Source organism: Sitophilus oryzae, unplaced genomic scaffold (assembly GCF_002938485.1).
Source record: "Sitophilus oryzae breed Bouriz unplaced genomic scaffold, Soryzae_2.0 scaffold_682_pilon_pilon, whole genome shotgun sequence".
NCBI classification, from domain to species: domain Eukaryota; kingdom Metazoa; phylum Arthropoda; class Insecta; order Coleoptera; family Curculionidae; genus Sitophilus; species Sitophilus oryzae.
The window spans coordinates 4,902,323-4,928,407 of record NW_022147287.1 but is presented as its reverse complement, the minus strand read 5'-3'; the positions used below and the strand labels follow the sequence as shown (position 1 = coordinate 4,928,407).

The following is a 26,085-nucleotide window of genomic DNA, read 5'->3' as shown; positions in this document are numbered from 1 at the left end:
TAGATGAACTATAAAATCAGGCATTTCTTTAACATTTTAATAAATTATTAAGAAACAAGTGTTTTTATTCAATAAATATCCCTTAGTTTAATAAGAAACTAATTCTATATAGTTAAATAGTAAGAAATATGAGATAAATTATATAAAAAATAACTTCACAAGTCTTTAACTTGACTCAACGTTGACAGCTCTTGTTAAAAGAATATTTTCCAGGGGCGGTAACTGTTTTCATTTAGACCAAAATGTCCCTAGCCAGAGCTGCCAGTAATATTAGATATTTTTTAACCCTTTTAAACATTATGAATCATTATTTTAAAATATTTACCAATACAGTTTATTAAAAAGATTCTTGTAAATAGAATCTGTTAGCTTCAGAGATGTTAGCTTTTAAATAGTTTTTATTTTTTTAAATTTTTTGCTTGGTATTCCTGATTAAATCAAGTCTAACCAACGCAATAAAAATCAAATAAAAATCTTATTGTTAAGCTGTCAAAAATCTGGCAAAGTCGCCTATCGTTTTCTAATCTTCAGTTTTGTTCCATCCTAATTTAATTTTTGTGGTGCCTAAAAATCCACGTATTATATTTCTTTTCGCAATATTTATACAGTTTTATATAATATTTAGTGCTAGTGTGAGTTTAGGAAGACATTGTGTTTTATAGAAGGTAAATTTCTATTCTATGAAATGTAAAATGTTATTCGCATATACGGTATACGTGGCCCGGTATTCCGTTAGTAAATTTATAAAATAATTCTTCAGATTACTAGATATAGTAACACACTTTTTTCCTAATTAAACACATACCACATTTATTCTAGAAGTTGGAATTTTATTCATTTAGTTTCTCTTTAAAAACTGTTATGTACTCTTGAATAATTATCGTTTTATGTCTTCTATTGCAAATAACTTAAGGTATATGTTTTATTTCTAGGAAATATGGATATAGCAGTACCGTTAATTTTTGTCGGTGTGTTAGTTATTGGTTCGTTTTCGTTATTTTTGGTATTCAAACTGGGCATTAAAAAGAAAAGCTATGAGGAAGCACTTGCCGAACACCGAAAACAAACTAGTGCTCTTCTAGGGCCTAAACTCAAACCAAAAGAGAAGAAAAGTAAAAAGGCTGCCAAAAAGGTAATATAATATTCAAAATATATTGTATTTTTTGTATACTTTTATTACTACACTATTTTAATACAATCATTTTATTAAATTATATATATATTTTCCTGATAACCCTGGTACATATATCCAAAAAAATATAAAAATAAAAGTAGTCTACTTAGTTGCCCATTCAGCACAAATTAAATCAAAATATATTTACAAAATTAAAAATGACTAACATTTTCACATTTTTAAAAATTGTTATCAATGTATTTGTTGCTTAAGCAAAAAAACTAATCAAATAAAATAATTTAATGTATTTTATTAACAAATTAACTACATATTATCTGTATATATTGACAAACTGATAAGGAATATATTAAAATTGGATATTTAGTTTACAAAATATAAGGAAATGCTGATTTATAAATTATAGATATAAAGAATTTTTTAAATAACATTGTTTTTGATAATATTTTAATTAAAATCACTATTAATTGTTGAGAGGAATATTATTTTATTGTTAAATTACAGGTAAATAAAGAGAAATCTTCAGGAAATAACATTGAAAATGAGACGCCAGAAGAAACAGAATCTCCAGACCCCAAGAACATTGCAGAAAAAGTTATAGAGAAAACCTCGGAGAAATCAAAAGTAACTCAACAGGAAAAGTCTGTCAACCCTAAAGGTAATTATTTTTTCTACGTAATAAATCAAAATTCTAAATTTCTAATACTATTTAAAGGTAAACCTTCACCCAAACACCCTAAAATTCACGTCGACTTCAAGGAAGAGCCTGAGGAAGTTCCTGTTGAGATTCCTGTTGAAAAAGAAGTAAAGGAAGTTATAAATAAGGTAAGAATTTGTATGTCTAAATTAATTTTATGTTTTTGTTTGTGATTTCTTTAGGTAATAATGCATTTACAATAGTGCCAACTATTGTAATGCTATAAATGTCAACAATGTTACCATATTTTATCAGAATTTACAAGTTTTAGAAATATAAATTAAAAGTTTTCTTTATGGTTTTACTCAAAAGTGGTAAAGAAGCTCTATAAAAAAACGGCGTCAGCGATGGCTATGAAATGACGATTGCTGTCATTTTATATGGAAAATTATATGGGGGAATATCATCGATCGTCATTTCTAAGCCAATTGGACGCCGTTTTTTTTTTTCGATCATACAGTACTATTTTAATGCTTCAAATGCCAATGCCATATGTAACTCTTTGGCTAAATATAAAGAAAGTACTACAGTAGATAAGATGTGTAGACACTATATTATGGGCTATATTAAGAATATTTTGATCTTTAGGATATATGTATTAATATTTTATTTTTTAATCTGTTTTTAAAGTTATATTTAACTTTTCTGTTATAACAGAAATATACATTTTTTAAATATTTAAATTATATTTTCTATTAATTTATTTGCCTTTAGTTTGGCTCTGGTTTTATTTAAACAAGCTTATTTTTATTTTTAAAAAACACAAACTTTTGTAATAGTTGCGCGAGAAGAACTATACAAATATGAAAAAATCAACAAAGTATTAATAAGAATAGCAGGTGAAATATCAATAAAATTGTCAGTTTTGAAGCATTAAAATACAAATTATTAATTTTTATACACAGGGGGAGTCTTAAATAAGTGCAAATATTTTTAGGGTGGTATATTTCGACTCCAGGAACACGTCTATGAGGTTTTTTCGCCAAAAAAAATTTTTTGAAAATCGTGAATTTTTTTTGAAATTTTCTTGTATATTTTAGAATAATTTTTATAACTGCCTGTTTACCGCAAATTTTCCCAAGGTCTCTGATATTACGGCACTAAAAGAGATGCAAAACATTTATATACAGGGTTGTTCACCACATACGACACGGAGTATTGTAGCTAAACGATTAGATTTTTACAAATTGTAAGTTTTGGGTTTGTTGAAGGACTATTAGAGCTACAATTTAAAAATATTTTTACAAGATACAGAGTGTCCCAAATAAATAAAAATATCAAAGTTGTATTTTTTTAAATGGAACACCCTTATATTATTGCATTTTTAGTTTCTACGATTAAAATAAAGGTAAATTTGATTAAGGTTTATTACACTTAAACCTTACCATTTTTGAAATATTTTTAATTTTGCGAAATTGCAGTATAAATTTTAAGGCTTCATTTCTCCGAGGATATCAAAGTTTTTAATACTAAATATTTACTGAAGTATATATATCGATCAGTTATTGTGTTGCAATAATAAAAATTATACTACCTTATACAGAGTGTCTAAAATTTTATTTTAAATAATTACTAGCTTTAAACGGCAATAACTTATTTACATTAAATAGAACACCCTGTATATTTTATGAGAATCAGATGCACAATTTAATTGTCTATCAAATTGTATTATACCACTTCTTACCTATTCCTTCAAGTTTTCGTAGAAAATGCATTTTCTTATAATTTAGACCTCATTTATGGAATATTGACCCCATGGAATATTGACATTTTAGATTGTTTTTAAAACAACAAATGTACAAAATGTACAGGCTAGTAATATTATCGTTTTTAGTAAAACGATAATATTACTAGCCCATTTGTATGCAAAAAGAAAACTAGTTAAATCTTTATAAAAGAGTATACCATTAATTAAATATACCACCAGTATTTCCGCCCAAATACTAATTAACTACATACTTAATTGTGTTCGTTAATAAATTATTCTAAATAAATATGGATTTGAATCAGAAATCAATATAATAATAAGTTATGAAAATGAACGTCTCTGTTGTTATAAATAGGCATTTGTCGAAAAATTAAATATCATTTTTAAGGTGTTACTTTTTAACACACTGTCTAATACACATACATAATTCAGCTTTTTAGTATTTGGAGCAATTATTATTAATCAACGTAAACAGTCAATTAATGTAGTTTGAATACTGGAATCATATTAATTGGTCCTCTTTAACAAATATTTAAACAGTTTTTTTTAATGAAGTAAACGAAATATATCGACAATATTAGTATCTGTACTCTTTAAAAATTTGGTACATCTTTAAAAATAATCTAAAATGTCAGTAATCCATGGGCATATTGATAAATGGGTTCTAAATTACAAGGAAATACATTTTCTACGGAAACTTGAAGAGATAGGTAAAAAATGGTATAATACAATTTGATAGACAATTAAATTGTGCATCTGATTCTCATAAAATATACAGGGTGTTCCATTTAAATTAAACAAATTATGCCGTTTAAAGCTAGTAATTATTTAAAATTAATTTTTAGACACTCTGTATAAGGTAGTAAAGTTTTTATTATTGCAACACAATAACTGATCAATAAATAAACTTCAGTAAATATTTAGTAATAAAAACTTTGATACCCTCGGAGAAATGAAGCCTTAAAATTTATACTGCAATCTCACAAAATTGAAAATATTTCAAAAACGGTAAGGTTTAAGTGTAATAAACCTTAATCAAATTTACCTTTATTTTAAGCGTAGAAACTAAAAATGTAATAATATATAGGGTGTTCCATTTAAAAAAATACAACTTTGATATTTTTTATTTATTTGGCACACTCTGTATTTTGTAAAAATATTTTTAAATTGTAGCTCTAATAGGCCTTCAACGAACCCAAAACTTACAATTTGTAAAATTCTAGTCGTTTAGCTATAATACTTCGTGTCGTATGTGGTGAACAACCCTGTATAGTTCCCAAATTATTTTAAAAATAAAATTATTTTTATTTAAAAATCATTTTTTTTTTTTAATTTTAAACTTGAATAATTCTGTTACTTTGGACTAATTTGAAAAACAGCAAAGAGAAAATATGTTTCTTTTATCAAAATCTACCAGTCCTGAAAATATTTGCACTTATTTAAGACTCGCCCTGTATAGTTTTCTTACAATTTTCTTTAGACTGAAGAATATCTGTTATCTGTTAACTCTTTACAGTCAATGGAAAATTTTAACTTTTTCTATTTTTTTATGTATCCTTAATAAGTAGATCATTATTTGTTTAAGGATATAGATAGTGATAGTATTATTTGATGATAGAAATTATTTAGAACAATTAGTATTATTTCAGCACAAAATATTTTAGATAATTATAATTTTGTAGTAGTATTTACTTTGTTTGCACTTTTTATTGCACCAGCTCAGTATTTAGACAGATATAGTTTTTATTATTTATTGGTTTTTGGTTTAAATAATTTTTTATGTGTATAATTTTATATAGTATTTTTTTTAATAGAAATATTTTTTACCAAGTAGCGAACGCTTTAAAAATAATTCCGATACTATACAGGGTGGTCCGAATTGTATTCCGGAAACTTCGGCAGCATATTCTGCAGATAAAAATAAGTAAAAAAAATGTTATAAATGTATTATAAAAATGCTTATTACTCTTGAAAAAAGTTAAACCCATTTTCATCCAAATATTGACGTTGTTTCATAAATTATTTGGAAAAAATCGAAATAAAAATGAAACTTCTACACCCTGTATCTCCGAAACTAAGCATTTTAGGACATACATTTATACAAACTTTTTTACTTATTTTTATCTCCAGGATGTGCTGCCGAAGTTTCCGGAATACATTTTGGACCATCCTGTATAGGACGATTGCGATTTGCGATATACCGTATGATTTTTTTGCCTACAATACCCAGGCCTTTGATGAATGCTGCTTTTTTAGGTGGTGTTATGCCAATTGTTTGATTAAAAAAGCCTTAAAAAAATTGATAAAAAAAACAAAAATTGGAGTGCAGAAATTTAACTGTTTGTTTATTCACCTGGAAACGTAATTCCTAGCTCTTCTTCTCGCAGCGGCTTTTACACATGAAAGCTGAACAAATCACCATTGTAATAGAGTTTATACAAAGTTTACTACACCCAACAAACTACTAAAAATCGCTAAAATTGTTCCTGGTGTTCCTCCTTTGTTTGGCGCCAAAAAAATGGCGTCCTGTAATTTTACATCACACATTTATTTTACTCCAGCCCGTGTATGCCTTTTATTCTTTGGTGCCCTAATTAGTTTTTTGCTTGTTGCACTTTGTACAGGGTGAATCAACGATAGAGTAAAGTCCATTATCTCATTTGTTTTGAGGTTTATAAAAAAAAAATGAAATATAAGGGTTGTAGAGAACGTTAAGAAAGATACACATTTTAAAATTATAGAGTATACAAGGTGCTTCAAAAAAGTGTGGCGGATATAACATATGTTTTTTTAAATGCGACACCCTATTTTTATTTTATTTTTAGATTCTGCGTAAAATTCTATAACTTTTTTATATATAATGTTATATACCTAAAATTAATCGTTTTTGTAATATTTTAATTTGTTTAAACAAATGTTAAATTGCAGTGTGGTAAAAAATTGTCAGTGGTGCCATTGTTTCTGAAGTTGGAGTACCAAAATTTGGGAGGAGAGTTTTATAGAGATGAACAAAAAGATATGTATAAACATATTTTAGTTAAATGATACAAGGTGTTCAAAATATATTTATGAATTTCAACTATTTAAAATTAAAAAATCTCAAATTTTTTAAATGGGACGCCCTATATAGTATCATTTTTTCTGATAGATTTTACAAAACTCTTCAACTTTTATTAAGTATGTCATACCTATTTTTAATAGTTTGCGATTTATTTCAATTTTTTCTGTTTTTACCCATTGAGTTTTGTAAAATCTATCAGAAAAAGTGATAATATATAGGGTGTACCATTTAAAAAATTTGAAATTTCTTAATTTTAAGTAGTTGAAATTCATAAATATATTTTGAACACCCTGTAGCATCTAACTAAAATATCTTTACATAGGTCTTTTTCTATATCTCTATAAAATTCTCCTATCAAATTTTAGTTCTCCAACTTCAAAGACAATACCATCGCTGACAATTTTTTATCACACTGCAATGTAACATTTGTTTAAACAAATTTAAATATTACAAAAACTATTAATTTTAGGTATAAAACAAAAAAGTTATGGAATTTTACGCAGAATCTAAAAATAAAATAAAAAATAGGGTGTTCCATTTAAAAAACATATGTTATATTCGCCTCAGTTTTGAAGCACCCTGTATACTCTATAATAATTTTAAAATGTGCATCTTAACCGTCCCTATAACTTTTATATTTAATATTTTTTTGTAAACCTCGAAACAAATGAGATAATGGACTTTACTCTATCGTTGACTTGTCCTGTACATTAGTATCAGTTTTCCTGTTTTCGTAAAAGCTTTTATTGTGAGCATGTTAGACGAATTTAGCATAGATGTTTGCTAAGATGTTAGAACTCTTTAATCTAGACTAATTTAATCTAAGCTAGCTAGAACTCGCTGTACATAACCTGAGGCTTTTGCAGAAACGCGTGAAAAAAGTACGCCCCATCCTTGTTAACAAGGGTGCCGAAAGCGTCTCTTCTCCTGTGATCCTCGAAGCTCCAACTGCGAACCACTTCGAGACTATTCACCCTAAAGACGACTTGGAGCTCTTACGCTCGATTAGCGTAAGTTTGTAGGATTTAACTGATAGAAATCAGACTGGTAGATGGTACCACTTGTTTAACAATTTTTATTTTTTATGCTTTTTTTTTCTACACTGAAAATAATTTATAAAAATATAGGGTTAAGGTAGGCGCACACTGACAAGAGCCGCACGCGTCGCATCGATCGAAGAAAAATATTGTTTATGTTACCACAGATTAGGTATCCTATAAGTATACAGATAAAAATCATGTCCCTAATTCGTGGTACGAAAGTTGTTTTTTATGACGATGTGCAAACGAGTCAAATTTCCTGTGCGCAAAAATAAACTCGCGTAAAATTACAATAAACAGCGTAATAGAGAGATATCGCTAAACCGAATAGCGTGCATGGACGCTAATAAGGCCAGGTGTTATTTCCTTTACGTGAGGTGGTATTAACTCTCTTCATTTATAGTTATCGGATCGGAAAGAATTCTGATCGCGTCGCGTCCGCTATTTAAACTTAACCTAACTTTGAATTTTTTTAAAACTAAAGGGCTCAAGTGCTTATTTCCAGTGCTTTATTGTTCAACGTCTGCCAGTGGGTTTAGCGCAACAAGCAACAAATTCTCTTAGAAGGGCTACGTCGCCATCTGCTGTAAACCTAAGACTCTTTATAGGTTCTTTAGTATTGGAAGAGGCGGAATCCATATTTTGGGCCATATTTATTTAATTAAAACTAATCCCAGCTACTTAAATATCAAATTATCAAATAAAAAAATAAAGCAATAATTCAAAACAATTCAAACATAACCCAAAATAAAAGATCTCGCCGGTTGTCAAATACCCGCACATGCCCATTTAAGCAATTTTTTAAACGTTATCAGAGGTTATTTAGAAAGAGCGCTTGGTGTAATTGATCCGCAAATTACGTCAGGCGGTAACGTTATTAGCGGGTGCTGCGTTAAAAATTGACTCGCGCATATCGTAACCATGATAAGGTACGCGTAAATACTGCATGACGCTATTCGGTTTTCCGATATGTCTCTAATAACTGTGCCGGTCAGGCGCTGTGCACAATTTTAGAGGCCATAAGTGGGCGTGCTATGTGCGCAAACTAGTCACCTAACTAGTGCCCGATTCCGAAAATTGGAACCACAAAAAACAATAAAGATAAAACAAAGATTATAATCTGTATAATATGTGGTGTTTTTCAATGAAGGTTCGCATACTAGCCAGAGCTGCACGAATCGCATCGACGAAAATGCGGCCAGCATTGTTGGATCAGAATGGTTTTCGATAAATACGGCTAGTTCTGCTGACGTCACATGCAATTCCTACTCTACTTAGGTAGCCGAAGAGGAGATTAGAAATTCAATATGCTAAGAAAGTTCGCAAATTTTTCATGGCTCATATCGAAAAATTTTTAGTTCATCCTCAATTAAATATGGAAATAATGTAAATTTTTGCAAATATTGTGAACTTATAACTTTCGATTCTTTCTCGTGATTTCTTTCTTCTTCTATTACCATGGAGCTTATAATTATTTCTTGTTCGTTGTCATTCATTGTCGAGAAATATTGTAAAATACGCTTATCAGCGCAGACAGGTCTCTGGAAGCGACTGATGAGAAATTCGATTGGCAAATACGGGTGTAGTAGGGGTAAAAAGAAAAAAAATAGCGAATAATGCGGCGCGTTCGGTACGACTCAGTAGCTTTTTTGGTTTTCCTGTTATTACCGATTCTGAACCGTCCTAGAACTGTGATGCGTATGCGCAGAAGGAAATATGAAGACATTATTTCATTTGCGCATGCGCTGCAAAGTTCTAGGACGGTTCAGAATCGGTAATAACAGGAAAACGAAAAAAGCTAGTGTGCGCGACAAGAAAAAAGTGCGATTGGTGCGGCGAGTGCGGCGCTGGTCAGTGTGCGCGTACCTTTATCACCTCATTCGACACGGAGTATTGTAGCCAAATGATCGTTGAAGGACTACTAAAACTACAATTTAAAACTATTTTCAAAAGGTACAGAGTGTCCCAAAAAAATAAAAAAATATCAAAGTTGTATTTTTTTTAAATGGAACACCCTGTATATTATTACATTTTTAGTTTCTACGATTAAAATAAATATATACTTGATTGATGTTTACCGCGCTTTAATCTTACCGTTTTTGAAATATCTACGATTTTGTGAAAATGTAGTAACAATTTTAATGCTTCATTTCTCTAGGTGTATTTAAGTTTTTAAAACCAAATATTGTACTGAAGTTTCTCTATTTAATGAATTTTGTGTTATAATAATAAAAATAATAATACCTTACACAGGGTGTCTAAAAATTTATATTAAATAATTACTAGCTTTAACGGCAGTAACTTCTTTAATTTAAATGGAACACCCTGTATATTTTACGTGACTCAGATGCACAATTTAATTGTCTATGAAATTGTGTTATACCGTTATTTACCTATCTCTTCAAGTTTTTGTAGAAAATGCATTTTTTTTATAACTAGACCTCATTTATTAATATACCCATGGAATATTGACATTTTAGGTATTTTTTAAAGCAACAAATCATACTGTCTAATACACATACACAATTCAGTTTCTTTAATATTTGAAACAGTTATTAATCAACGCAAACAGTCAATTAATGTAGTTCGAATTCTGGAATCATATTAATTAGTCCTCTTTTACAAATATTTAAACAGTTTTTTTTATTTTTTAATGAAATAAGCGACCTATATCGACAATATTAGTGTCTATACTTTTTGAAAATTTGTTACATTTTTAAAAATAATCTGAAATGTTAATATTCCATGGGTATATTGATAAATGAGGTCTAAATTATAAGAAAATGCATTTTCTATAAAAATTTGAAGAGGTAGGTAAAAATGGTTTAATACAATTTGATAGACAATTAAATTGTGCATTTTTTTCTCGTAAAATATACAGGGTGTTCCATTTAAGTTAAAGAAGTTATTGTCGTTTAAATCTAGTAATTATTTAAAATAAATTTTTAGACACTCTGTATAAGGTAGTATTATTTTTATTATTGCAATACAAAATTTAGTAAATAGAAAAACTTCAGTACAATATTTGGTTTTAAAAACTTAAATACGCCTGGAGAAATGAAGCATTAAAATTGTTACTGCATTTTCACAAATCGTAAATATTTCAGAAACGGTAAGATTAAAGTGCGGCAAACCTTAATCAAATTTACCTTTATTTTAATCGTAGAAACCAGAAATGTAATAATATACAGAGTGTTCCATTTAAAAAAATACAACTTTGATATATTTTATTTATATGGGAGACTCTGTACCTTTTGAAAATAATTTTAAATTGTAGCTTTAGTGGTCCTCCTACGATCCTATCACTCACAATTTCTAAAAATCTAATCGTGTGGCTACAATACTAGTAGTCACTGGGACACTTTGGACAGACAGAATTATAGGAATTCCGGCGCAGGAAGTTACGCCATCAGCTAAGGACATGTAAAATAGATTAATAAACAAGAATAAACCGGTTTAAACAGGAACAACCGCTTTAAAATAGAAATAAACAGGTTTGAACAAAAAATGAACAGGTTGTTTTAAGCTAAAAAGCGATTCTAATGTGGTTCAAAGCGGTTCAAACCTGTTTATTCTTGTTTATTAACGTATTTTACATGTTCTTAGCTGATGACGTCACTTCCTGCGCCGGAATTCCTGGAATTCTGTCTGTCCAAAGTGTCCCAATGACTACTAATACTCTTTGAGGTGAATAACCCTGTATAATAAAGGACTTTACTTACACAAATTTGACCCAGGAAAACCACTAAAATAAGGTTATGTACTAAAAAATGGTTTAGGGACATGAACATCAAGGTTCCCTCATGGCGTTCGCACAGTCCGGACCTTAATGTTATCGAGACGTGGCATAAAACAAAACAAAAATTGTGCCACGATCCTCAAGAAACCGTTGCCCATTTGACGATGGCATTAAGTGAATTATGGCAAAATTTTTATTCTGGCGTATGCCAACCATTAATAAAAACAATGCCAAACAGGCTTGCAGTGGTTGCAAAAGTTCATGCCGATGTAACGCCATATTAGAACAGTTATTTTTTAAAGTGTCCGAACATTTAATTGTCACGATTTTGTGCAATATTTTTGTTTATTTATTGGCCTACAGTTTATTTTAATGTTTATAGAAACTAAACTATTTAAATACTTATTAGAAATGTTAGATTTTAATATATTTTAAAAGTATTTCTTAAATAATTCAGTTAATGAAAATAAAAAAAAATTAATAAATTTTTGTTTGTCCTAACATTTAGTTGTTAGTGCTCGTAGTATAATCCTTTATCTTTAATTTCCTTCTTCATTTGTGTAAAAAAATACCTAGCCAGTTTTACGTAAAACGTTAAATGCTGAACGCTTATTTTCCTACTTTTTTGGACTAGTGAAATGGACTCTTAATATGCTTTCTTATGGTTTCTATTTTTCTTATAATGCTTCTAAACTTAACGATAACATTTTACGCTTTGCTAATATTTTTCCAACACAGTAACTATAACTGACAATAATAAGTTTTATTGTATTGTCACTAAAAGAACTTTAACTGTGTATTAGTAATGCTTTTAAAAAATACTTTTAAATATACGTCTTTTTTGATATCAGAAGGATGATGTTCGCAAATCCGAACAAGCCAAGGAAGAGAAGAAACAACCCGAGAAATCTTCAAAGAAGAACAAGCAACAGAAACAAGAAATCCCAGCTGAAAAACCGACCCCGCCTGCCGAACCTCAACCAGTCGAAAAAGACAAACCGAAAGAAGTCAAAACTGTTAACAGTGTTGCCACGGTTTCGTCCAACGAGCCCTTACCCAACACCGGCAAAGAAAAAAAGAAGAAAAAGGGCGATTTTAACGCCAAACAACAGATGAGTTAGTAAAACCGTTCATTTTTCGTAGTTAAAATTTTTAGAAATTTTTATTTTAAAAATTATTAATTGTATTTAAAAAAAAATAAGGTTTTGAGAGTAAATTTAGGTCTTTTTTGGATTAAATTTATAGGGTAGGTATTAAAATAAGTTTAGAACTTAGACTGTAAAATATTCTAGACACGGTTTTTTCTTGTGGGCAACGCGTAGCCAACATAAACCGTTTTACGTCACATCAGGGCAAAAATAATTTAAAAAATTGACGTTAATTTATATATTTTTGTGTACTATCCACAATATAATTTCTCTATATAAATTATTATTATATTAAAAGAATTAAACTGTTGTAAATAAAACACTATGGTTAGATGTAAGACATAGATTAGTGGTACATTATCTAGACCTAATGTTATGACAAATCTTAAATTTTTAGTTGTCCGGGAACAAAAAAGAGGTACAAATTCATAAAAGTATTTATAAAAACAAACATATTAATGAGAGCAAACTTTATTATATTTGTGTCTTACAGAGTTATGCATTTCTGTACCTTAGAAGCAAACTATATAAAGTAATCGCAAAATAATTTCCTATGTTCGTGATCAACTTGACAGCGCTGCCAGATTGTGATGGATTTACGAGAAGAATCTTAGTGTAAAATTGGGAAATTAAGAAAAAGTATATTTATTATATAATTTTTAAAGATTTTTACGTTGCATTTTTAATCTAATAATTAATATTTAAGTAATTAATTAATTTATTAACAGTAGTCACTAACACAGTAGAAATATTTAAATATAAGGCAGCAGAAATAAGTAGAAATAACTTTGAAACTGGTATAATGTGCTTACTTCTCGGACTGCGGTCAAGGGTAATAAAGGATCTTTATTGTCACGTTCTCGTTCAAAATAGTTTATCAGGAAAGCTTCAAGCTCTTTGCTTCGACTGTTTAAATACTTAGGCATATTTTCAACACACAATTTCAAGAAATGCAATACAAAAACTCGAAAATTTAGTTCTTAAAAGAACTGTTTCTGCTTAAAAGTACATTTTAAAAAAAAACTATGAAAATCGGCAAAAAACGAGAATTATTCCCAAAGATTCAAGAACAGCATGATATTATACAAAATAATGATGAAATTATGATAATTGCCAAATAATAAACGACAGCGTTGCTGATTGCGGCGCAATGTGACCAACATGGCGATAATAAAAAACGTTTTAAACTAATTTTTGCAGCTTTAATCTAAATAAAATATCTGTTACAGTCATTTGCTTTATAAAGTAAAATAAAGAGCTACTCTATATCTTAAATTATACAACAGATTTAAACATTTTGGCCAAAATTTCATTTAGTCAGTTTTATAGGCAGTGTAGTGTCAATTTCGATATGATTGATGACGTGCATCGGAAAATGTTTTGCGATTACCATACGTTAAGTCGAAATTGACATATTTGAGATATATACGTCAAGTTACTTATAGATCATACCCAAGGTTATTAAATTAAACAGGTTGCCTCGTAACTCGACATTAGCCGCCATATTGCGCGTCATCGTCTGGTACTAAGCAGTTTTCAGCTTATTTACAAATAATTTTACATTGTTTTCCGAAGGTTTTCCGTGTATTAAGTGCATTTGAGCGGATCATAAGACAGTTTTAGTGGATATTAGAGGTGTGTAGTTCGTGAACGAACTAGTTCCAATGAACTATTCCGACCCCGGAATGAAAGGAACTAGTTCCTGGTTTCTCAAAGGACTAGTTCCTCAGGACCTATTCCGGGATCGAGACTGTGTCCGATATAGAATAATATGCGACGGCGACGGATCGGCTAGCGCGCGTAGCCCGATGGTAGGCAGGAGTGGGGAGTGCCAGACGTACGTTATCGTATCCGGACCTAGAGGAACTAAACTAAATAAAAGACTAGTTTACGTACGAACGGATCGGGCCGGCGCGATCGATGCTAGGCAGGAGTGGGGAGTGCCAGCGGTATGCCGTATGTTATCGGATCCGGACCTAAAGGAACTAGAGGAACTAAATAAAAGACTAGTTTACGTATGGATCAGCCAGCGCGATTGATGCTAGGCAGGCGTGGGGAGTGCCAGCCGTATGTTATCGGATCCGGACATAGAGGAACTATTAAAAGACTAGTTCACGGGAATCTATTCAGTCGGCAGATCCGAGATATAATACAAGGCGACGACGATGGATTCGGCCTTGTCTATTGCCAAATTGTCGTGGATACTGTTTTTGATTTTTAGTTTGTTTTTTAAATATTTTATGGGAATGTTTCACTTTAGGTCCCTAAAATTAAGAAATATCTTATAAAACGAAGTAGATATTCTGAATTTTTAGACAAAAACAAAAAGCTTGAAGTGAGGAAAGATGCAATTTTTCGTAAAATTTTTGTAATATTTGCTCCAATTGATTTGTGATATAGTTTTTTAAATTCTGATTTGAGATTTTTTTTTATTTTTTTTTATCTGCTATAAAACTTACTTATATGTTTTTAACATACACAATTACACGTCTCGTTATATCTCCGTACATTATAAAAATTATACAGATCATACTGTGAATAGTTCTGACTGACAACGAAACGCATTAGCAAGCAAGGGGGATGTCAATGTTAGTCGGGAACTATTGTGAACTAAAGACCTAGTTCAAGGAACTATTCCTCTGGAGGAACTAGAACTAAGGAACTAGTTCCTCCCAAGGAACTAGAATTCCCACCTCTAGTGGATATACTATATTTTTTAAAGTTTTAATGTACTTAACGTATTATAATTGATGAACTAGATAGTTTTTTAAAATTATTTATCAAATTTTCCTTAGAAATGGAGATCATTCCTACCTGTAACCGCCTATAATGTTCAGTATTGTTTTTGCTGAATGATGTTTATGTATAATAAATTATTTCGACTAGCTTGCGATATTTTAACATGGCAAAAAGCTAAAGCTATTTTTTTTTATACAAATGTTGCTTAAAAATGTTGAATGTCATAGTAGTAAAAATTAGAGAAAAATAAAGAAATACTTTATAGAAAAAAAAATGTAACTTGTGTGTGTAATTGTTATTATTATTATTAAACATCTTGTTAATAGTTATTTTAAATATCACCTAGCTGACGTCATCGCGCCAACTACTGTGATTGGTTCAAAGTTACGAGGCAACCTGTTAACGATACCAAATTAACTTTTAGTCACGTGATTAAGCTTGACCGGCACAGAGTTGCCGGCTTTTACATATTTTCTTTTAATTTAAATATTTTATGAAACAAAAAAAAATAATTATAAATCTATAAACAGTTATTATTTACATTAACAAAACTCACCTCCTTAACAGCACTCAGGGGACATAAAGGGTCATTATTACTGCTTTCCCGTTCAAAATATTCTAATAAGATTGCGATGAGTTTTTTGCAACGGCTGTTAAACTGCACTTTGGCAACCAGACCAATTTTCGACTGCTAGTAAATTTTTTTTAGCTTAAAGTATTACAACACAATTAACTTAAACCAAAAACTCGTAATACAGAACTAGAGTCTCAAAATGAATCCAAATGTCAGGAAATAAATAAATAAATGTGGCAACGTGACATTTTTTACAGCAGAGCTACCACCTGAATTCCTAGTGGTAAATTTAAATTCCAGTTAGTCAGTCCGGCGCCGAATATGTCCATGGTTGGCAACAATGAATTTAATAATCGCGCTGTCGATGACGTAACTAAAAGTTTATTTGTTATCGCCTATATTTGAAAAAAAAGTTTGCTCTCTTAATGTGTCTTTTTATTTCTCTCATCTAAAAACAAGTAAAATAATAGACAATCTTATTATTTGCTCATGGATTTATGTTATTTTTCTTTCAATAAAGTTGCAGAAAGAGACCAATTAATATACACTGTCCAACACAGCGAACTGTCTCGTACTGAAGTCCAACTTCTCATCGATCTTCTGCTTAACAAACAACTGGAAGCACCAGCTGTTATTGATGATTGGAGCGAGGTACTTTATTTTATCCTCCTTACTATACATTTCTTTATTACATTTAATAATTTAATATTTTATTTAATTTTTTTTTATTTTTTTTTAAATATTTTTATCTATTTTAGGGAAAATCCGATCCAGTTCAAAAATTAAAGAAACAACTAGCTGAAAAAGAGAAACTCCTGGCTGACGAGCAAGAATTGCTCGTCGGAGTTCAAGCCAAACTAAAGGAGGTTCGCAGCGAACAGCTGCAAGAACGCAGCCAATGGCAGCAGAAAGTCAGGGCTTCCGAGGAGGGCAAGATTGAACTGGTAGCCAATCACAACAGGTTACAGCAGAAGATACAGGAATTGGACGATTTGAGGAACAAGGACCTTGTGCAGTTGCAAAGGCTGGTCGATGACAATAATGCTTTGAAGATGCAGAGGGACAGTGTGGTTATTACGTGTCAAGAGGTATTTTTTGCGGTTTTTATACAAGTTTTTTATTATTTTGCTTTTTTTTTGTTTGTAAGTTCTTTATATTAAAATTTTGGAAACCATTGTTGTATAGGGTGGCGCCTCACATACGCCGCGGAAGCTCCAAGGAGAATGGTAGTTTATATCGGAATGAAATTTTGCTGGCATATGTAGGTTAACTGAAAGCATTTTATAAAAATACATAGAATTATACAGGGTGTCCCCAAAAAAAGTTACACATCAAAGTTTTGTTTTTTCTAATGGAACACCCTATATATTAATTGATTTTTGGATTCTAGGAAAAAAATAAAGGTGAGTTTTATTAAAGAAGCATATGCCTAAAATCTAAGGATTTTGACATATTTCACATTTTGTGAAAATGAAGAGTAAATTTTAAATTTCGATAACAGCTACCTAAATTTTAGTTGACCTTATATATCCTGATATTTAGTTACAGTAACCATTGTATGATAAACCAAATTGAAATTTGGCTCGAAAAGTTATACAGGGTGATACAAAATTAATATGGAACATTAGTCACTTTTAAAAGCAAGTTACTCCTTTATTTTACATGGAACACCCTGTATATTATTGCGGTGTTCAATGGGGAATTTATATATCCTCAAAATATTATTAAGGTTGCCTACCTCTCAGACAAAGATTTTCCTAGATATTTTAATTTTTATGATTTTGTTTCAGTCGTCAGTAGATCTTTATTATTTGAAAAAATCTAAGTGGCTGTGATGTACCTTTTGTTAATTTAACAAAAATTAAAAATTGTAGAGTAAAATACTCAACTGTAATACAAAGGTACACGTTTAAAACATATTTTAATTATTACAGAATTAAAACTGGATGTAAACCTATAATTATGTGACAAAAATTAACTAGATGAAATCAAATGCTCAAAATGCTTCCTTTCCTGTTAACTGCATAAAATGATTGTCTTTTCAAAAGGATCTTTTCATTTTAAAAGGCATATGTGGAGTTCTACCTTGCAAAGCAGTTATAATAATTTCTCTCATCATTCTCTCTTATATATGTAAAAAACCTTACATTTTAAACATATACTTCTCTTGTAAAACTCACCTTTATTTTTCTCCTAGCATCCGAAAATCAATTAATATATAGGGTGTTCTATTACAAAAAACACAACTATACAAATATGTAACTTTTTTTGGAGACACCCTGTAGAACTCTCTATATTTTTAAAAAGTGCTCTGAATTAACCTACATATGCTCACAAAATTTCATTTCAATACAAACTCTTGTTCTCCTTGGAGCCTCCGCGGCGTATGAGAGGCGCCACCCTGTATATTCAAAAGTGAATATATGAAAGAAGTCTTTCATTGAATGAAGTATAATTATTGTTGTACTTGACAATATCTAGTGATCACTGGGCCAATGAGAAATTCAATATATAAGAAACTATGTATGTATATACGGGTTGTGTCAAAAAAAATCTTATTCTCTTCTAACCAATTTTAATCCTTTTTTTCTTGTATCTTAGACAGAGGCGCTTATTCATGGCCTAAAAACGGACAACACCAATCTAAACAACGAACTGCAAAGACTTCAACAACAGTTCCAGGAACAGGCAGCCACCTACCAATCGAATGTTATGCAACAAGAGGCGATCTTACAAGAGGAATTAAGAATGTCCAAGGAGTATATTATTGATCTTGAGGTACGTTAGCATCGATTTAATAGAATTTGTCGCTTTTTTTTAATCGATAAAATGATTTCGAATATTTTTTATACTTAGATAAAGGTAAAGTAGTTCAAATGTTCCGTTAATTTTTATTGCAGAGGAAGAGCGCCTTCGCCATTCAAGCACACGCAGAAGAAAAACGAATCTTAACGGACAATATGCACAAAGAGGAACAGAGATTACAGGAGATTATTAAACAGGTAATGTAATATACAGGGTGATTCTAAATTATGATGTTGTTGGTCGAAATTATTCCTTGTTTTCCTTTGAATGAAGGGATTAAGGAAGGAGCATATCAAAAAACTTAGATCGACCGCGACAGGGACTTAAAATGGCCGACTTAAATTCCGGTTTATCAGTGCCGTTCTCATGATATTCAAAACGTGTAAAAATATAACGTAGGGTAGACTAAATAATTTGTTGTTTTATTTTACGTTGTGAATAAATGTTGGTAGTTATTGAAATTGCTATAAAAATATACAATTCTAATAGAAATAGATAAGTTATAATAATTATTTATTAACACAAACATCCGATACGCTACTGAAGCAGTAATTTTGTTAAATTGACGTATCTAAATTCTTTGACATCTAATCTTTGACGAGTAGTTAATAAAAGCAGAAATGCAAGAAAAAAATATATAATTAATTAATTTTAAGTGAATTTCATAAATGATCGGTTTACTACACGTATGTATATTATATAGTCACTTACTAGCGAAAAGTTGTTCCATTATTTCCCTCGATTTTTGACCGAGTTACCGCACGCTACGCGACCAACTATTTTACAGTCTTTTTCGATAAATCGCAATAGTGTCACGGTTAATTTAAGTTCTGCCACAAATTCCTTCTAAATTTACCACCTTTAAACAACTATCAGTAGTAGAATAAATAATAAATCACATAAAATAAGCTCAGCAAAGACTGACAAATCCACAAAATTTCAAATCAAATTCAAATGTGTCAAATGAATTGTTAAACAGAACTGTCAAGGATTCCCACTCGCATTATACTCCTTCCTTAATCATTTTATTCAAAGGCTGACTTAAATTCCTGTCGATCAGTGTCGTCCATTTTTTATTAATTTTTTAAATTATAAAGCAAGTTTCATTATTTTTTATGTTTTTAGTTTTTTAAGTTTCAATTTTGGAAGCCTTTTTTAAGATTCACCTTAATCACTTTATAATTCAGTTCAAACACAATGTTTTTCCAGATCTATACACTTTGCAGCAACTCGTAAAAATTAAAATTTGTCAATCAAACAAAACATACAAAATCGTGACGTATGTTTAGTTTTTTTATACAGTGGTATTTATGAAGTCTTGTCACTGATTACATCCTATTTTTCTCGCTAATAATTTCAACGATCGGAAAAACTCTGAATCAGAGTCCAGGGTATTTATAAATACAATACCTATATTTTTTGACAGTTGAAATTAGAAAATCGAAGATTACAAGAAGAAAAAAGCATCCAGATGAACGGTTCCTCCGACGATAACAAAGCCCACGAAGTCAAAATGCTCAATCTGACCAACGAACTATCGTCTGTCAAATCCGAACTGTCATCGGTGAACCAGAGGTTCCACGAGGCCGAAAAGCAGTACCAAACGGAACTGAAGACATCTAGCGACTGTTGCAGTCAACTACAATCGGAATTAGAAGAACAGAAAAATAAAAATAATGTAAGTAGCTATTTTTTGCAAGATTTTTTTGTGGTGTGAGTTTTTTATAGTGTTGTCTAGGTTTTGTACATTTTTAATTGAAAATAGCTACTTTTCTTATCTTTCTCTTAAAAATTCGTTTAACATTTTAAATATATTTGCTGTGTTTTTTGTGTGTTCTTAATACCAACACTGTGATTTCGTTTGGCCTTTAGGAGTTGCGCAAAAAGAACTGGAAAGTGATGGAAGCATTAAACGCTGCAGAGAGCAGAAATAAGCCAGCTACTGTAAAGACTTCGGAGTCTGTCGATGTAGATGTAAGTTTGATGTTATTTTTTTTTTTCTTAAATGTGGGAATCAAAAACATTAATAATCAAACAGGATTTCACCTTCAACTTTTGTCGATTTTAATTGTGAAAAAGGTGTTTTCAAGGTTTTTTAGAGCTATAAGCTTGGTGCATTTCAGTTGATTTCAACAAATTCAGTGCTTCGTCCCATGGACAAAAATCGAAAAAAAGTTAAAATTTACTAATATCTGAATATGTAATTTTATACTTATAGCAATGTTCAACCATCCTGTATATTATTTTTTACAAACAGCGTTTTTTGTTAGCAAATATTTTCACTAAAAATAAATTTTGCGATCATTTTCTTATCAGTGAAAAGAATAACATTCATAGTAGTTCTGTATATTATGGAGTTAAACGGTACATACTTAATTGAAAGCCACTATGAATATTGTTAAACAAGGTATGTACTTTAAACTTATTTCTAAACAAGTTCGTGATTGTTTAGTTTTTATTTATTTTTTAAGATGATTCTTAAATGGGTATAAAAATTTTACGTTTTCAAACTTCAAAAAGGTATTTAAAAAAAAACATATCAAAATATATCGTATTTATTGAATATTTTTGTTGTCATATTCATACACATTTAATTTTTGTGTAGTTCACCTGCTTCACCTTCGTCTGCTTGCGGCGAACTTTATTTTATAATACTTTTCAGATGGAATAAAATTGATAAGCAATGCCGATCTGGTTAATACTTGGCTTGATCATAAGGACAAGAACTCAAAATTATTTGTATTTCAAAAAATGTGTTCTTTATTAGATATTGATGAACCTTCCAGTCAAATGAGACACCACTTGTGCCTGAAAAAGCCCACTATGTTGGAGCGAAACGTCGCATAAAAAAGTTTCTTCGTAAAATCTTTCAATTTATTATAAAACCTCATAATAAAGAAAAGGAAAAAATAATATATGGATGTGGTCTATTAAAGAGGTAACTATTAACATCCGAACCCCTCATACCAACAAAAAGAACAGTAACAACGCGAAAAAGTAACATATTAGAAAATGATGTACAGAAATATCTTATATCTTATATGTGAGGATACTTCATCTACCTGTGATTTGGATACTATAAATTTGGAAGATTCTGTCAGCAGTGATTCTTCTCAATCAGAGTAGTTACGATCTATGCATTTTGTTGTCCTAAAGTAAATTTATAGTATCTTAAGTTTTTTTAATTAAATATAACATTAATGTTTCTTTTTCATTAAAGAAAAACATTTTTATCTTATATTAGGCTTATATTGCGATGAATCATGTTCTACTGTTATTTCAATTCTTTTTTATCACAGGGATTTATTTAATGCTTACACCTTTTTCATGCTATAAATTATTATTTCCTTAGATAGAACACAGTTCCAACATTTTTATTATTTATAAGATTTTTTTTCATAAACGTGGGACTAAGAACTTCATCATTTAGTACAATGAAAGTACTCATCATTTGTGTCAAATAAACTTAGTTTGAATAAATTGCCTACAATAAAAGAGAAGTTTTGCATTTTTGTCCTCTAGAGCCATATGTTCGAAGCACTGTGCGCCGTCATGTTGATCGCATTAAAATAATATTCAAATCGTGGTTTTGTCATAAAACTTAAGTATTTTAGTTTTCTATAAAACACTGATATAACGCTGTTTCGGGTAGTAAAATATAAGTGAAAAAGAATTCGAACTAGGCGTCTTGTCTTGTTGTGTTGTGACAATTTCAAATGTTAATAAAATTGCCCAAAAAAATGTTAACGTAAAAAGGAGAGCGAACCAAACCAAACACTTTTAGAATAATTATATACAATTTTTTTCCTTTACTCACCATTTAAACCCGTGTATTTGTATGTGTTCGTTATTTACGATATTCCCGGGCGGTGGCAGCACCAGCGGAGAATGCACCAAGCCTATAGAAATATAATTCTTTACGGGTTACTTTATTTTTTTTTATTTAAATTACAAGAGATACAAAACCATTTAAATATCTCTACTTTTCTGTTAGTTTTTTCCAAATAATATTTAGTTCCAAACAATGGCAACTAAAATCGAGCCAAGTTCCAATTATAATGAGTTTCTATGATCTGCCTATAGTTATTTATATTTTTTACAATCACGCCGTAAAATTAGGTGTTTGTTGATTGTTGATCAACGCCTTCACTTTCCACTTCGTGCATATACTCAATAGCTCTTTTTCTACTACTAACTACCTATGTATAGTTCATATACCGGGTGCGCCTCGAAAGTGGCTCACCCTTATAACTGTTTTATTTTTTCAGACAAAAAAACGAGATTTGGTATGTTAGTATATGACATAAATTAGGATTGATTGACGTATTCAATTGTTTTCGGTCACTCTAAATAGAATGACATATCATCTGTCAAATTTTGACATTTTCTCTTAAAACAGAATTGTGTTTTAAATTTTAATCTAGAGTGCCATGGCTGTGTTAAAAACACTAATTTTTAGTACAGGAGCGTTGGAAAAATAGATTTGATCGTCTATAAATACAAAATATTTTTATGGTGTCTGTCTGTCCGTCTGTCGATAACTCAAAAACCGCTAAACCGATTTTAACCAAATTTGGTTCAAAAATACTGTGGCACCGGAGAATCTGGCCATTAGTTATTGGTGGGGTTGGGGGGTTGGTAAGGGGGTATGGGAGGGGATTAACAATTTTAAAAAATCGTAACTCCAAAATTACAGTAGCTAGCGAAACGCGGTTTTCAATTTAAGATTAGGAATAATATTTGCAACAAAATTTGTAATAACATCAAAATCAGTCAAAGTCGCAGTTTTTCAGATAATTGAAGCTAAAAGAACTGCCTACCAACTTTTTATTAACATATTTTAGTTTGGGCGGCTATACGGGCCTCCCTGCGCCAATTTTTTTAAATGGAATGAGGGTAGCTCTTTAGAATATTTAGAAAAAGCATTTTTATATGAATAATATGGTACCACACGCTTGGTATTTCGAGTCAAATTGTCGTTGTGAACCGCATGTTGCAATTTGAAATAAACCATATTCGAAAATGTCAAAAGTTGACATGTCATATGTAGGACATGTAACGCCCCTATACGGGCTGCAGCAGAATTTGTGACCTTAGAGATCTTTCTTTTGATGGCAAACAACGAGTCATCATTTGGTCACCAGCGACAATTTTAGCGATTTTTAATAGTTTGTGTGTAGTAAACTTTGTATAAACTGTATTACAATGGTGATTAGTTGTTCAGCTTTCAAGTGTAAAAGCAGCAGCGTTAAGAAAGAGCCAGAAGTTAGTTTCATAGGTAAATAAACAGTCCACTCCAACTTTTTAGCGTTTTCTTATTGAATTCGATAATTATTCTTCAATTTCAATTAACATCTATATGTACTTGATATGTGCTATACGCCGATACTAGTTTTGTACCTTTTGTTAATATTTTAATACGTTTTTTCGTAATTAATTAGGATGCTACACCATAGACGTAGTCAAAACAATTATCAAAAAATATAAATATTGCTTCAAACAGCTAGGTTAAGAAAAGTATGTGCCACGGCACTGTTTGGTGACATCGGCACAATTTGCTCTCGGGTGTTATTTGTCCTTGGATTCTTTAGTTATTGCAAAATACCGAGGGTGCCATTTAAAAATCAAAAGTTGTAGTAATTTCCGGGAAACAGGAAGTGACCGAAAACAATTGATTATATCAATCAATCCTAATTTACGCGCGTCTTATACTAACAATTTAAGCAGCAAATCTCGATTTTTTATCTAAAAAAAAATAAAAAAAGTTATAGGGGTGGGGTACACTTTTTAGCTTTTAAGACGCACCCGGTATATATAACCTTTTTTGTCATGCACCATGTACTTGCATAGACTGACTTCTACAGATATTTAACGATTTCTTTAGAAACTGTCGTCAGAGATCAAGAACAAAGAACGCGACTCGCACAAAGAGTTCTTGCAAAGACTATTCCCCAACCTGGAAGGACTAAAATCAGTTTCTGTGGACGACTGGCAACCAGAATACCAACGACTGATACTGCAACACGTATCGGACTTAGAGAAACAAACTTCCGTTGCCGTTTCCACTGGGGATCAGGGCGAAGAGGTTGCAAAATTAAAACGGGAAATTTTGCGATACCAGTCCATAATTGACGATGCCGTAAGTATAACGTTCACGCGGAACGTTTTACCTTATTACGTCTTACCTGTAAGTCAAAGTTAAATAAAACATTGCGTGGATGAAAAAATAGACCGTTTGTTTTCTAGGTGGTTCTTCCTAGATGTTTAAAAATACTCTAAACAGTTCTTTTGCAAAGAAAAATAGTAAAAATAACTTGAAAATCGCAAAGGTTCAGTTAACAAATTGTTAAACATAATTTGAACGAATCTTTGAATAAAAAGATTAAGGAAGGAGTATATCAAAAAACTTAGTTCGAGCGCGATGGGGACCAAAAATGACCGGCTTAAATTCCGGTTTATCAGTGACGTTCTAATTTTATTCAAAACGTGTAAAAATATGCTGTAGGGTAGACTTAATAATTTGTTGTTTTATTTTACGTTGTTAATAAATGTTGATAGTTATTAAAATTGTTATAAAAATACATAATTCTAATAAAAATAGATAAGTTATAATAATTATTTATTAACACAAACATCCGATACGCTACTGAAGCAGGTAAGTCAAAATTGACGTATCTAAAATCTAATCTTTGAGAAGTAGTAAATAAAAGCAAAAATACAAGAAAAAACATATAATTAGTTAATTTTAAGTGCATTTCATAAAAAATCGGTTTACTACACGTATGTATATTATATAAGGTCTGTTCCCAAAAGAATCTCTGACTCTTAGCGCGTTTCTTATTGGTTGAAATGCGTAGAAACCTGACTAACAATCAGGTTTCTACGCATTTTAACCAATGAGAAACGTGCTGACTAGTCAGGGATTCTTCTGGAAACAGACCTATAGTCACTCAGTAGTGAAAAGTTTATTACTTCCCTCGATTTTTAACCGAGATCTACCGCACGCTACACAATCAACTATTTTACAGTCTTTTTCGATAAATCCCAGTAGTGTCACGGTTATTTTAAATTCTGTCACAATTTCCTTCTAGATTTACTACCTAAACAACTGTCAGTAGTAGAATAAATAATAAATAACATAAAATAAGCTCAGTAAAGACTGAGAAATCCACAAAATTCCAAATCAGATTCAAATGTGTCAAATGAATCGTCAACTGTCAACGATCCCCACCTTCGTCTATAGTAAACGCCACGAATGTTTGGGAGTGATTCATCGGTCGCTACCATGTGAACTAATCTGTTCAAGGTCACACAAAACTTAATTCCAGTGCCGTGGTGTTTCAAGTCATATAATAATCAATATATAATCTATTGTAATTTGTTGTTTTAACTGTCAAAGTCTTATCAAAACATATATTTGGTTATAAATATAAAATGGAATG

General features: G+C 30.6%; 1 protein-coding gene across 7 annotated transcripts in view; it reads left to right on the top strand.

Annotated features, from left to right (window-relative positions):
• The first annotated feature begins 458 nt into the window (after positions 1 to 458).
• The window catches only part of LOC115888088 (daple-like protein), a 28,759-nt gene continuing 3,132 nt past the window's right edge, over positions 459 to 26,085 (top strand). Inside the window, exons 1-14 of one of the 7 annotated variants that reach the window (XM_030907661.1) lie at positions 459 to 665; positions 933 to 1,132; positions 1,637 to 1,790; positions 1,848 to 1,957; positions 7,465 to 7,608; positions 12,229 to 12,493; positions 12,923 to 12,943; positions 16,359 to 16,489; positions 16,597 to 16,926; positions 18,440 to 18,616; positions 18,739 to 18,840; positions 20,070 to 20,321; positions 20,516 to 20,617; positions 24,528 to 24,782. In XM_030907661.1, coding sequence (XP_030763521.1) covers positions 938 to 1,132; positions 1,637 to 1,790; positions 1,848 to 1,957; positions 7,465 to 7,608; positions 12,229 to 12,493; positions 12,923 to 12,943; positions 16,359 to 16,489; positions 16,597 to 16,926; positions 18,440 to 18,616; positions 18,739 to 18,840; positions 20,070 to 20,321; positions 20,516 to 20,617; positions 24,528 to 24,782 — 2,238 coding nt within the window. In that variant the 5' untranslated portion in view covers positions 459 to 665; positions 933 to 937. The remainder of the gene's footprint in view (positions 666 to 932; positions 1,133 to 1,636; positions 1,791 to 1,847; positions 1,958 to 7,464; positions 7,609 to 12,228; positions 12,494 to 12,922; positions 12,944 to 16,358; positions 16,490 to 16,596; positions 16,927 to 18,439; positions 18,617 to 18,738; positions 18,841 to 20,069; positions 20,322 to 20,515; positions 20,618 to 24,527; positions 24,783 to 26,085) is intronic. The other 6 variants (XM_030907663.1, XM_030907664.1, XM_030907665.1 and 3 more) reach the window with 6 other exon arrangements.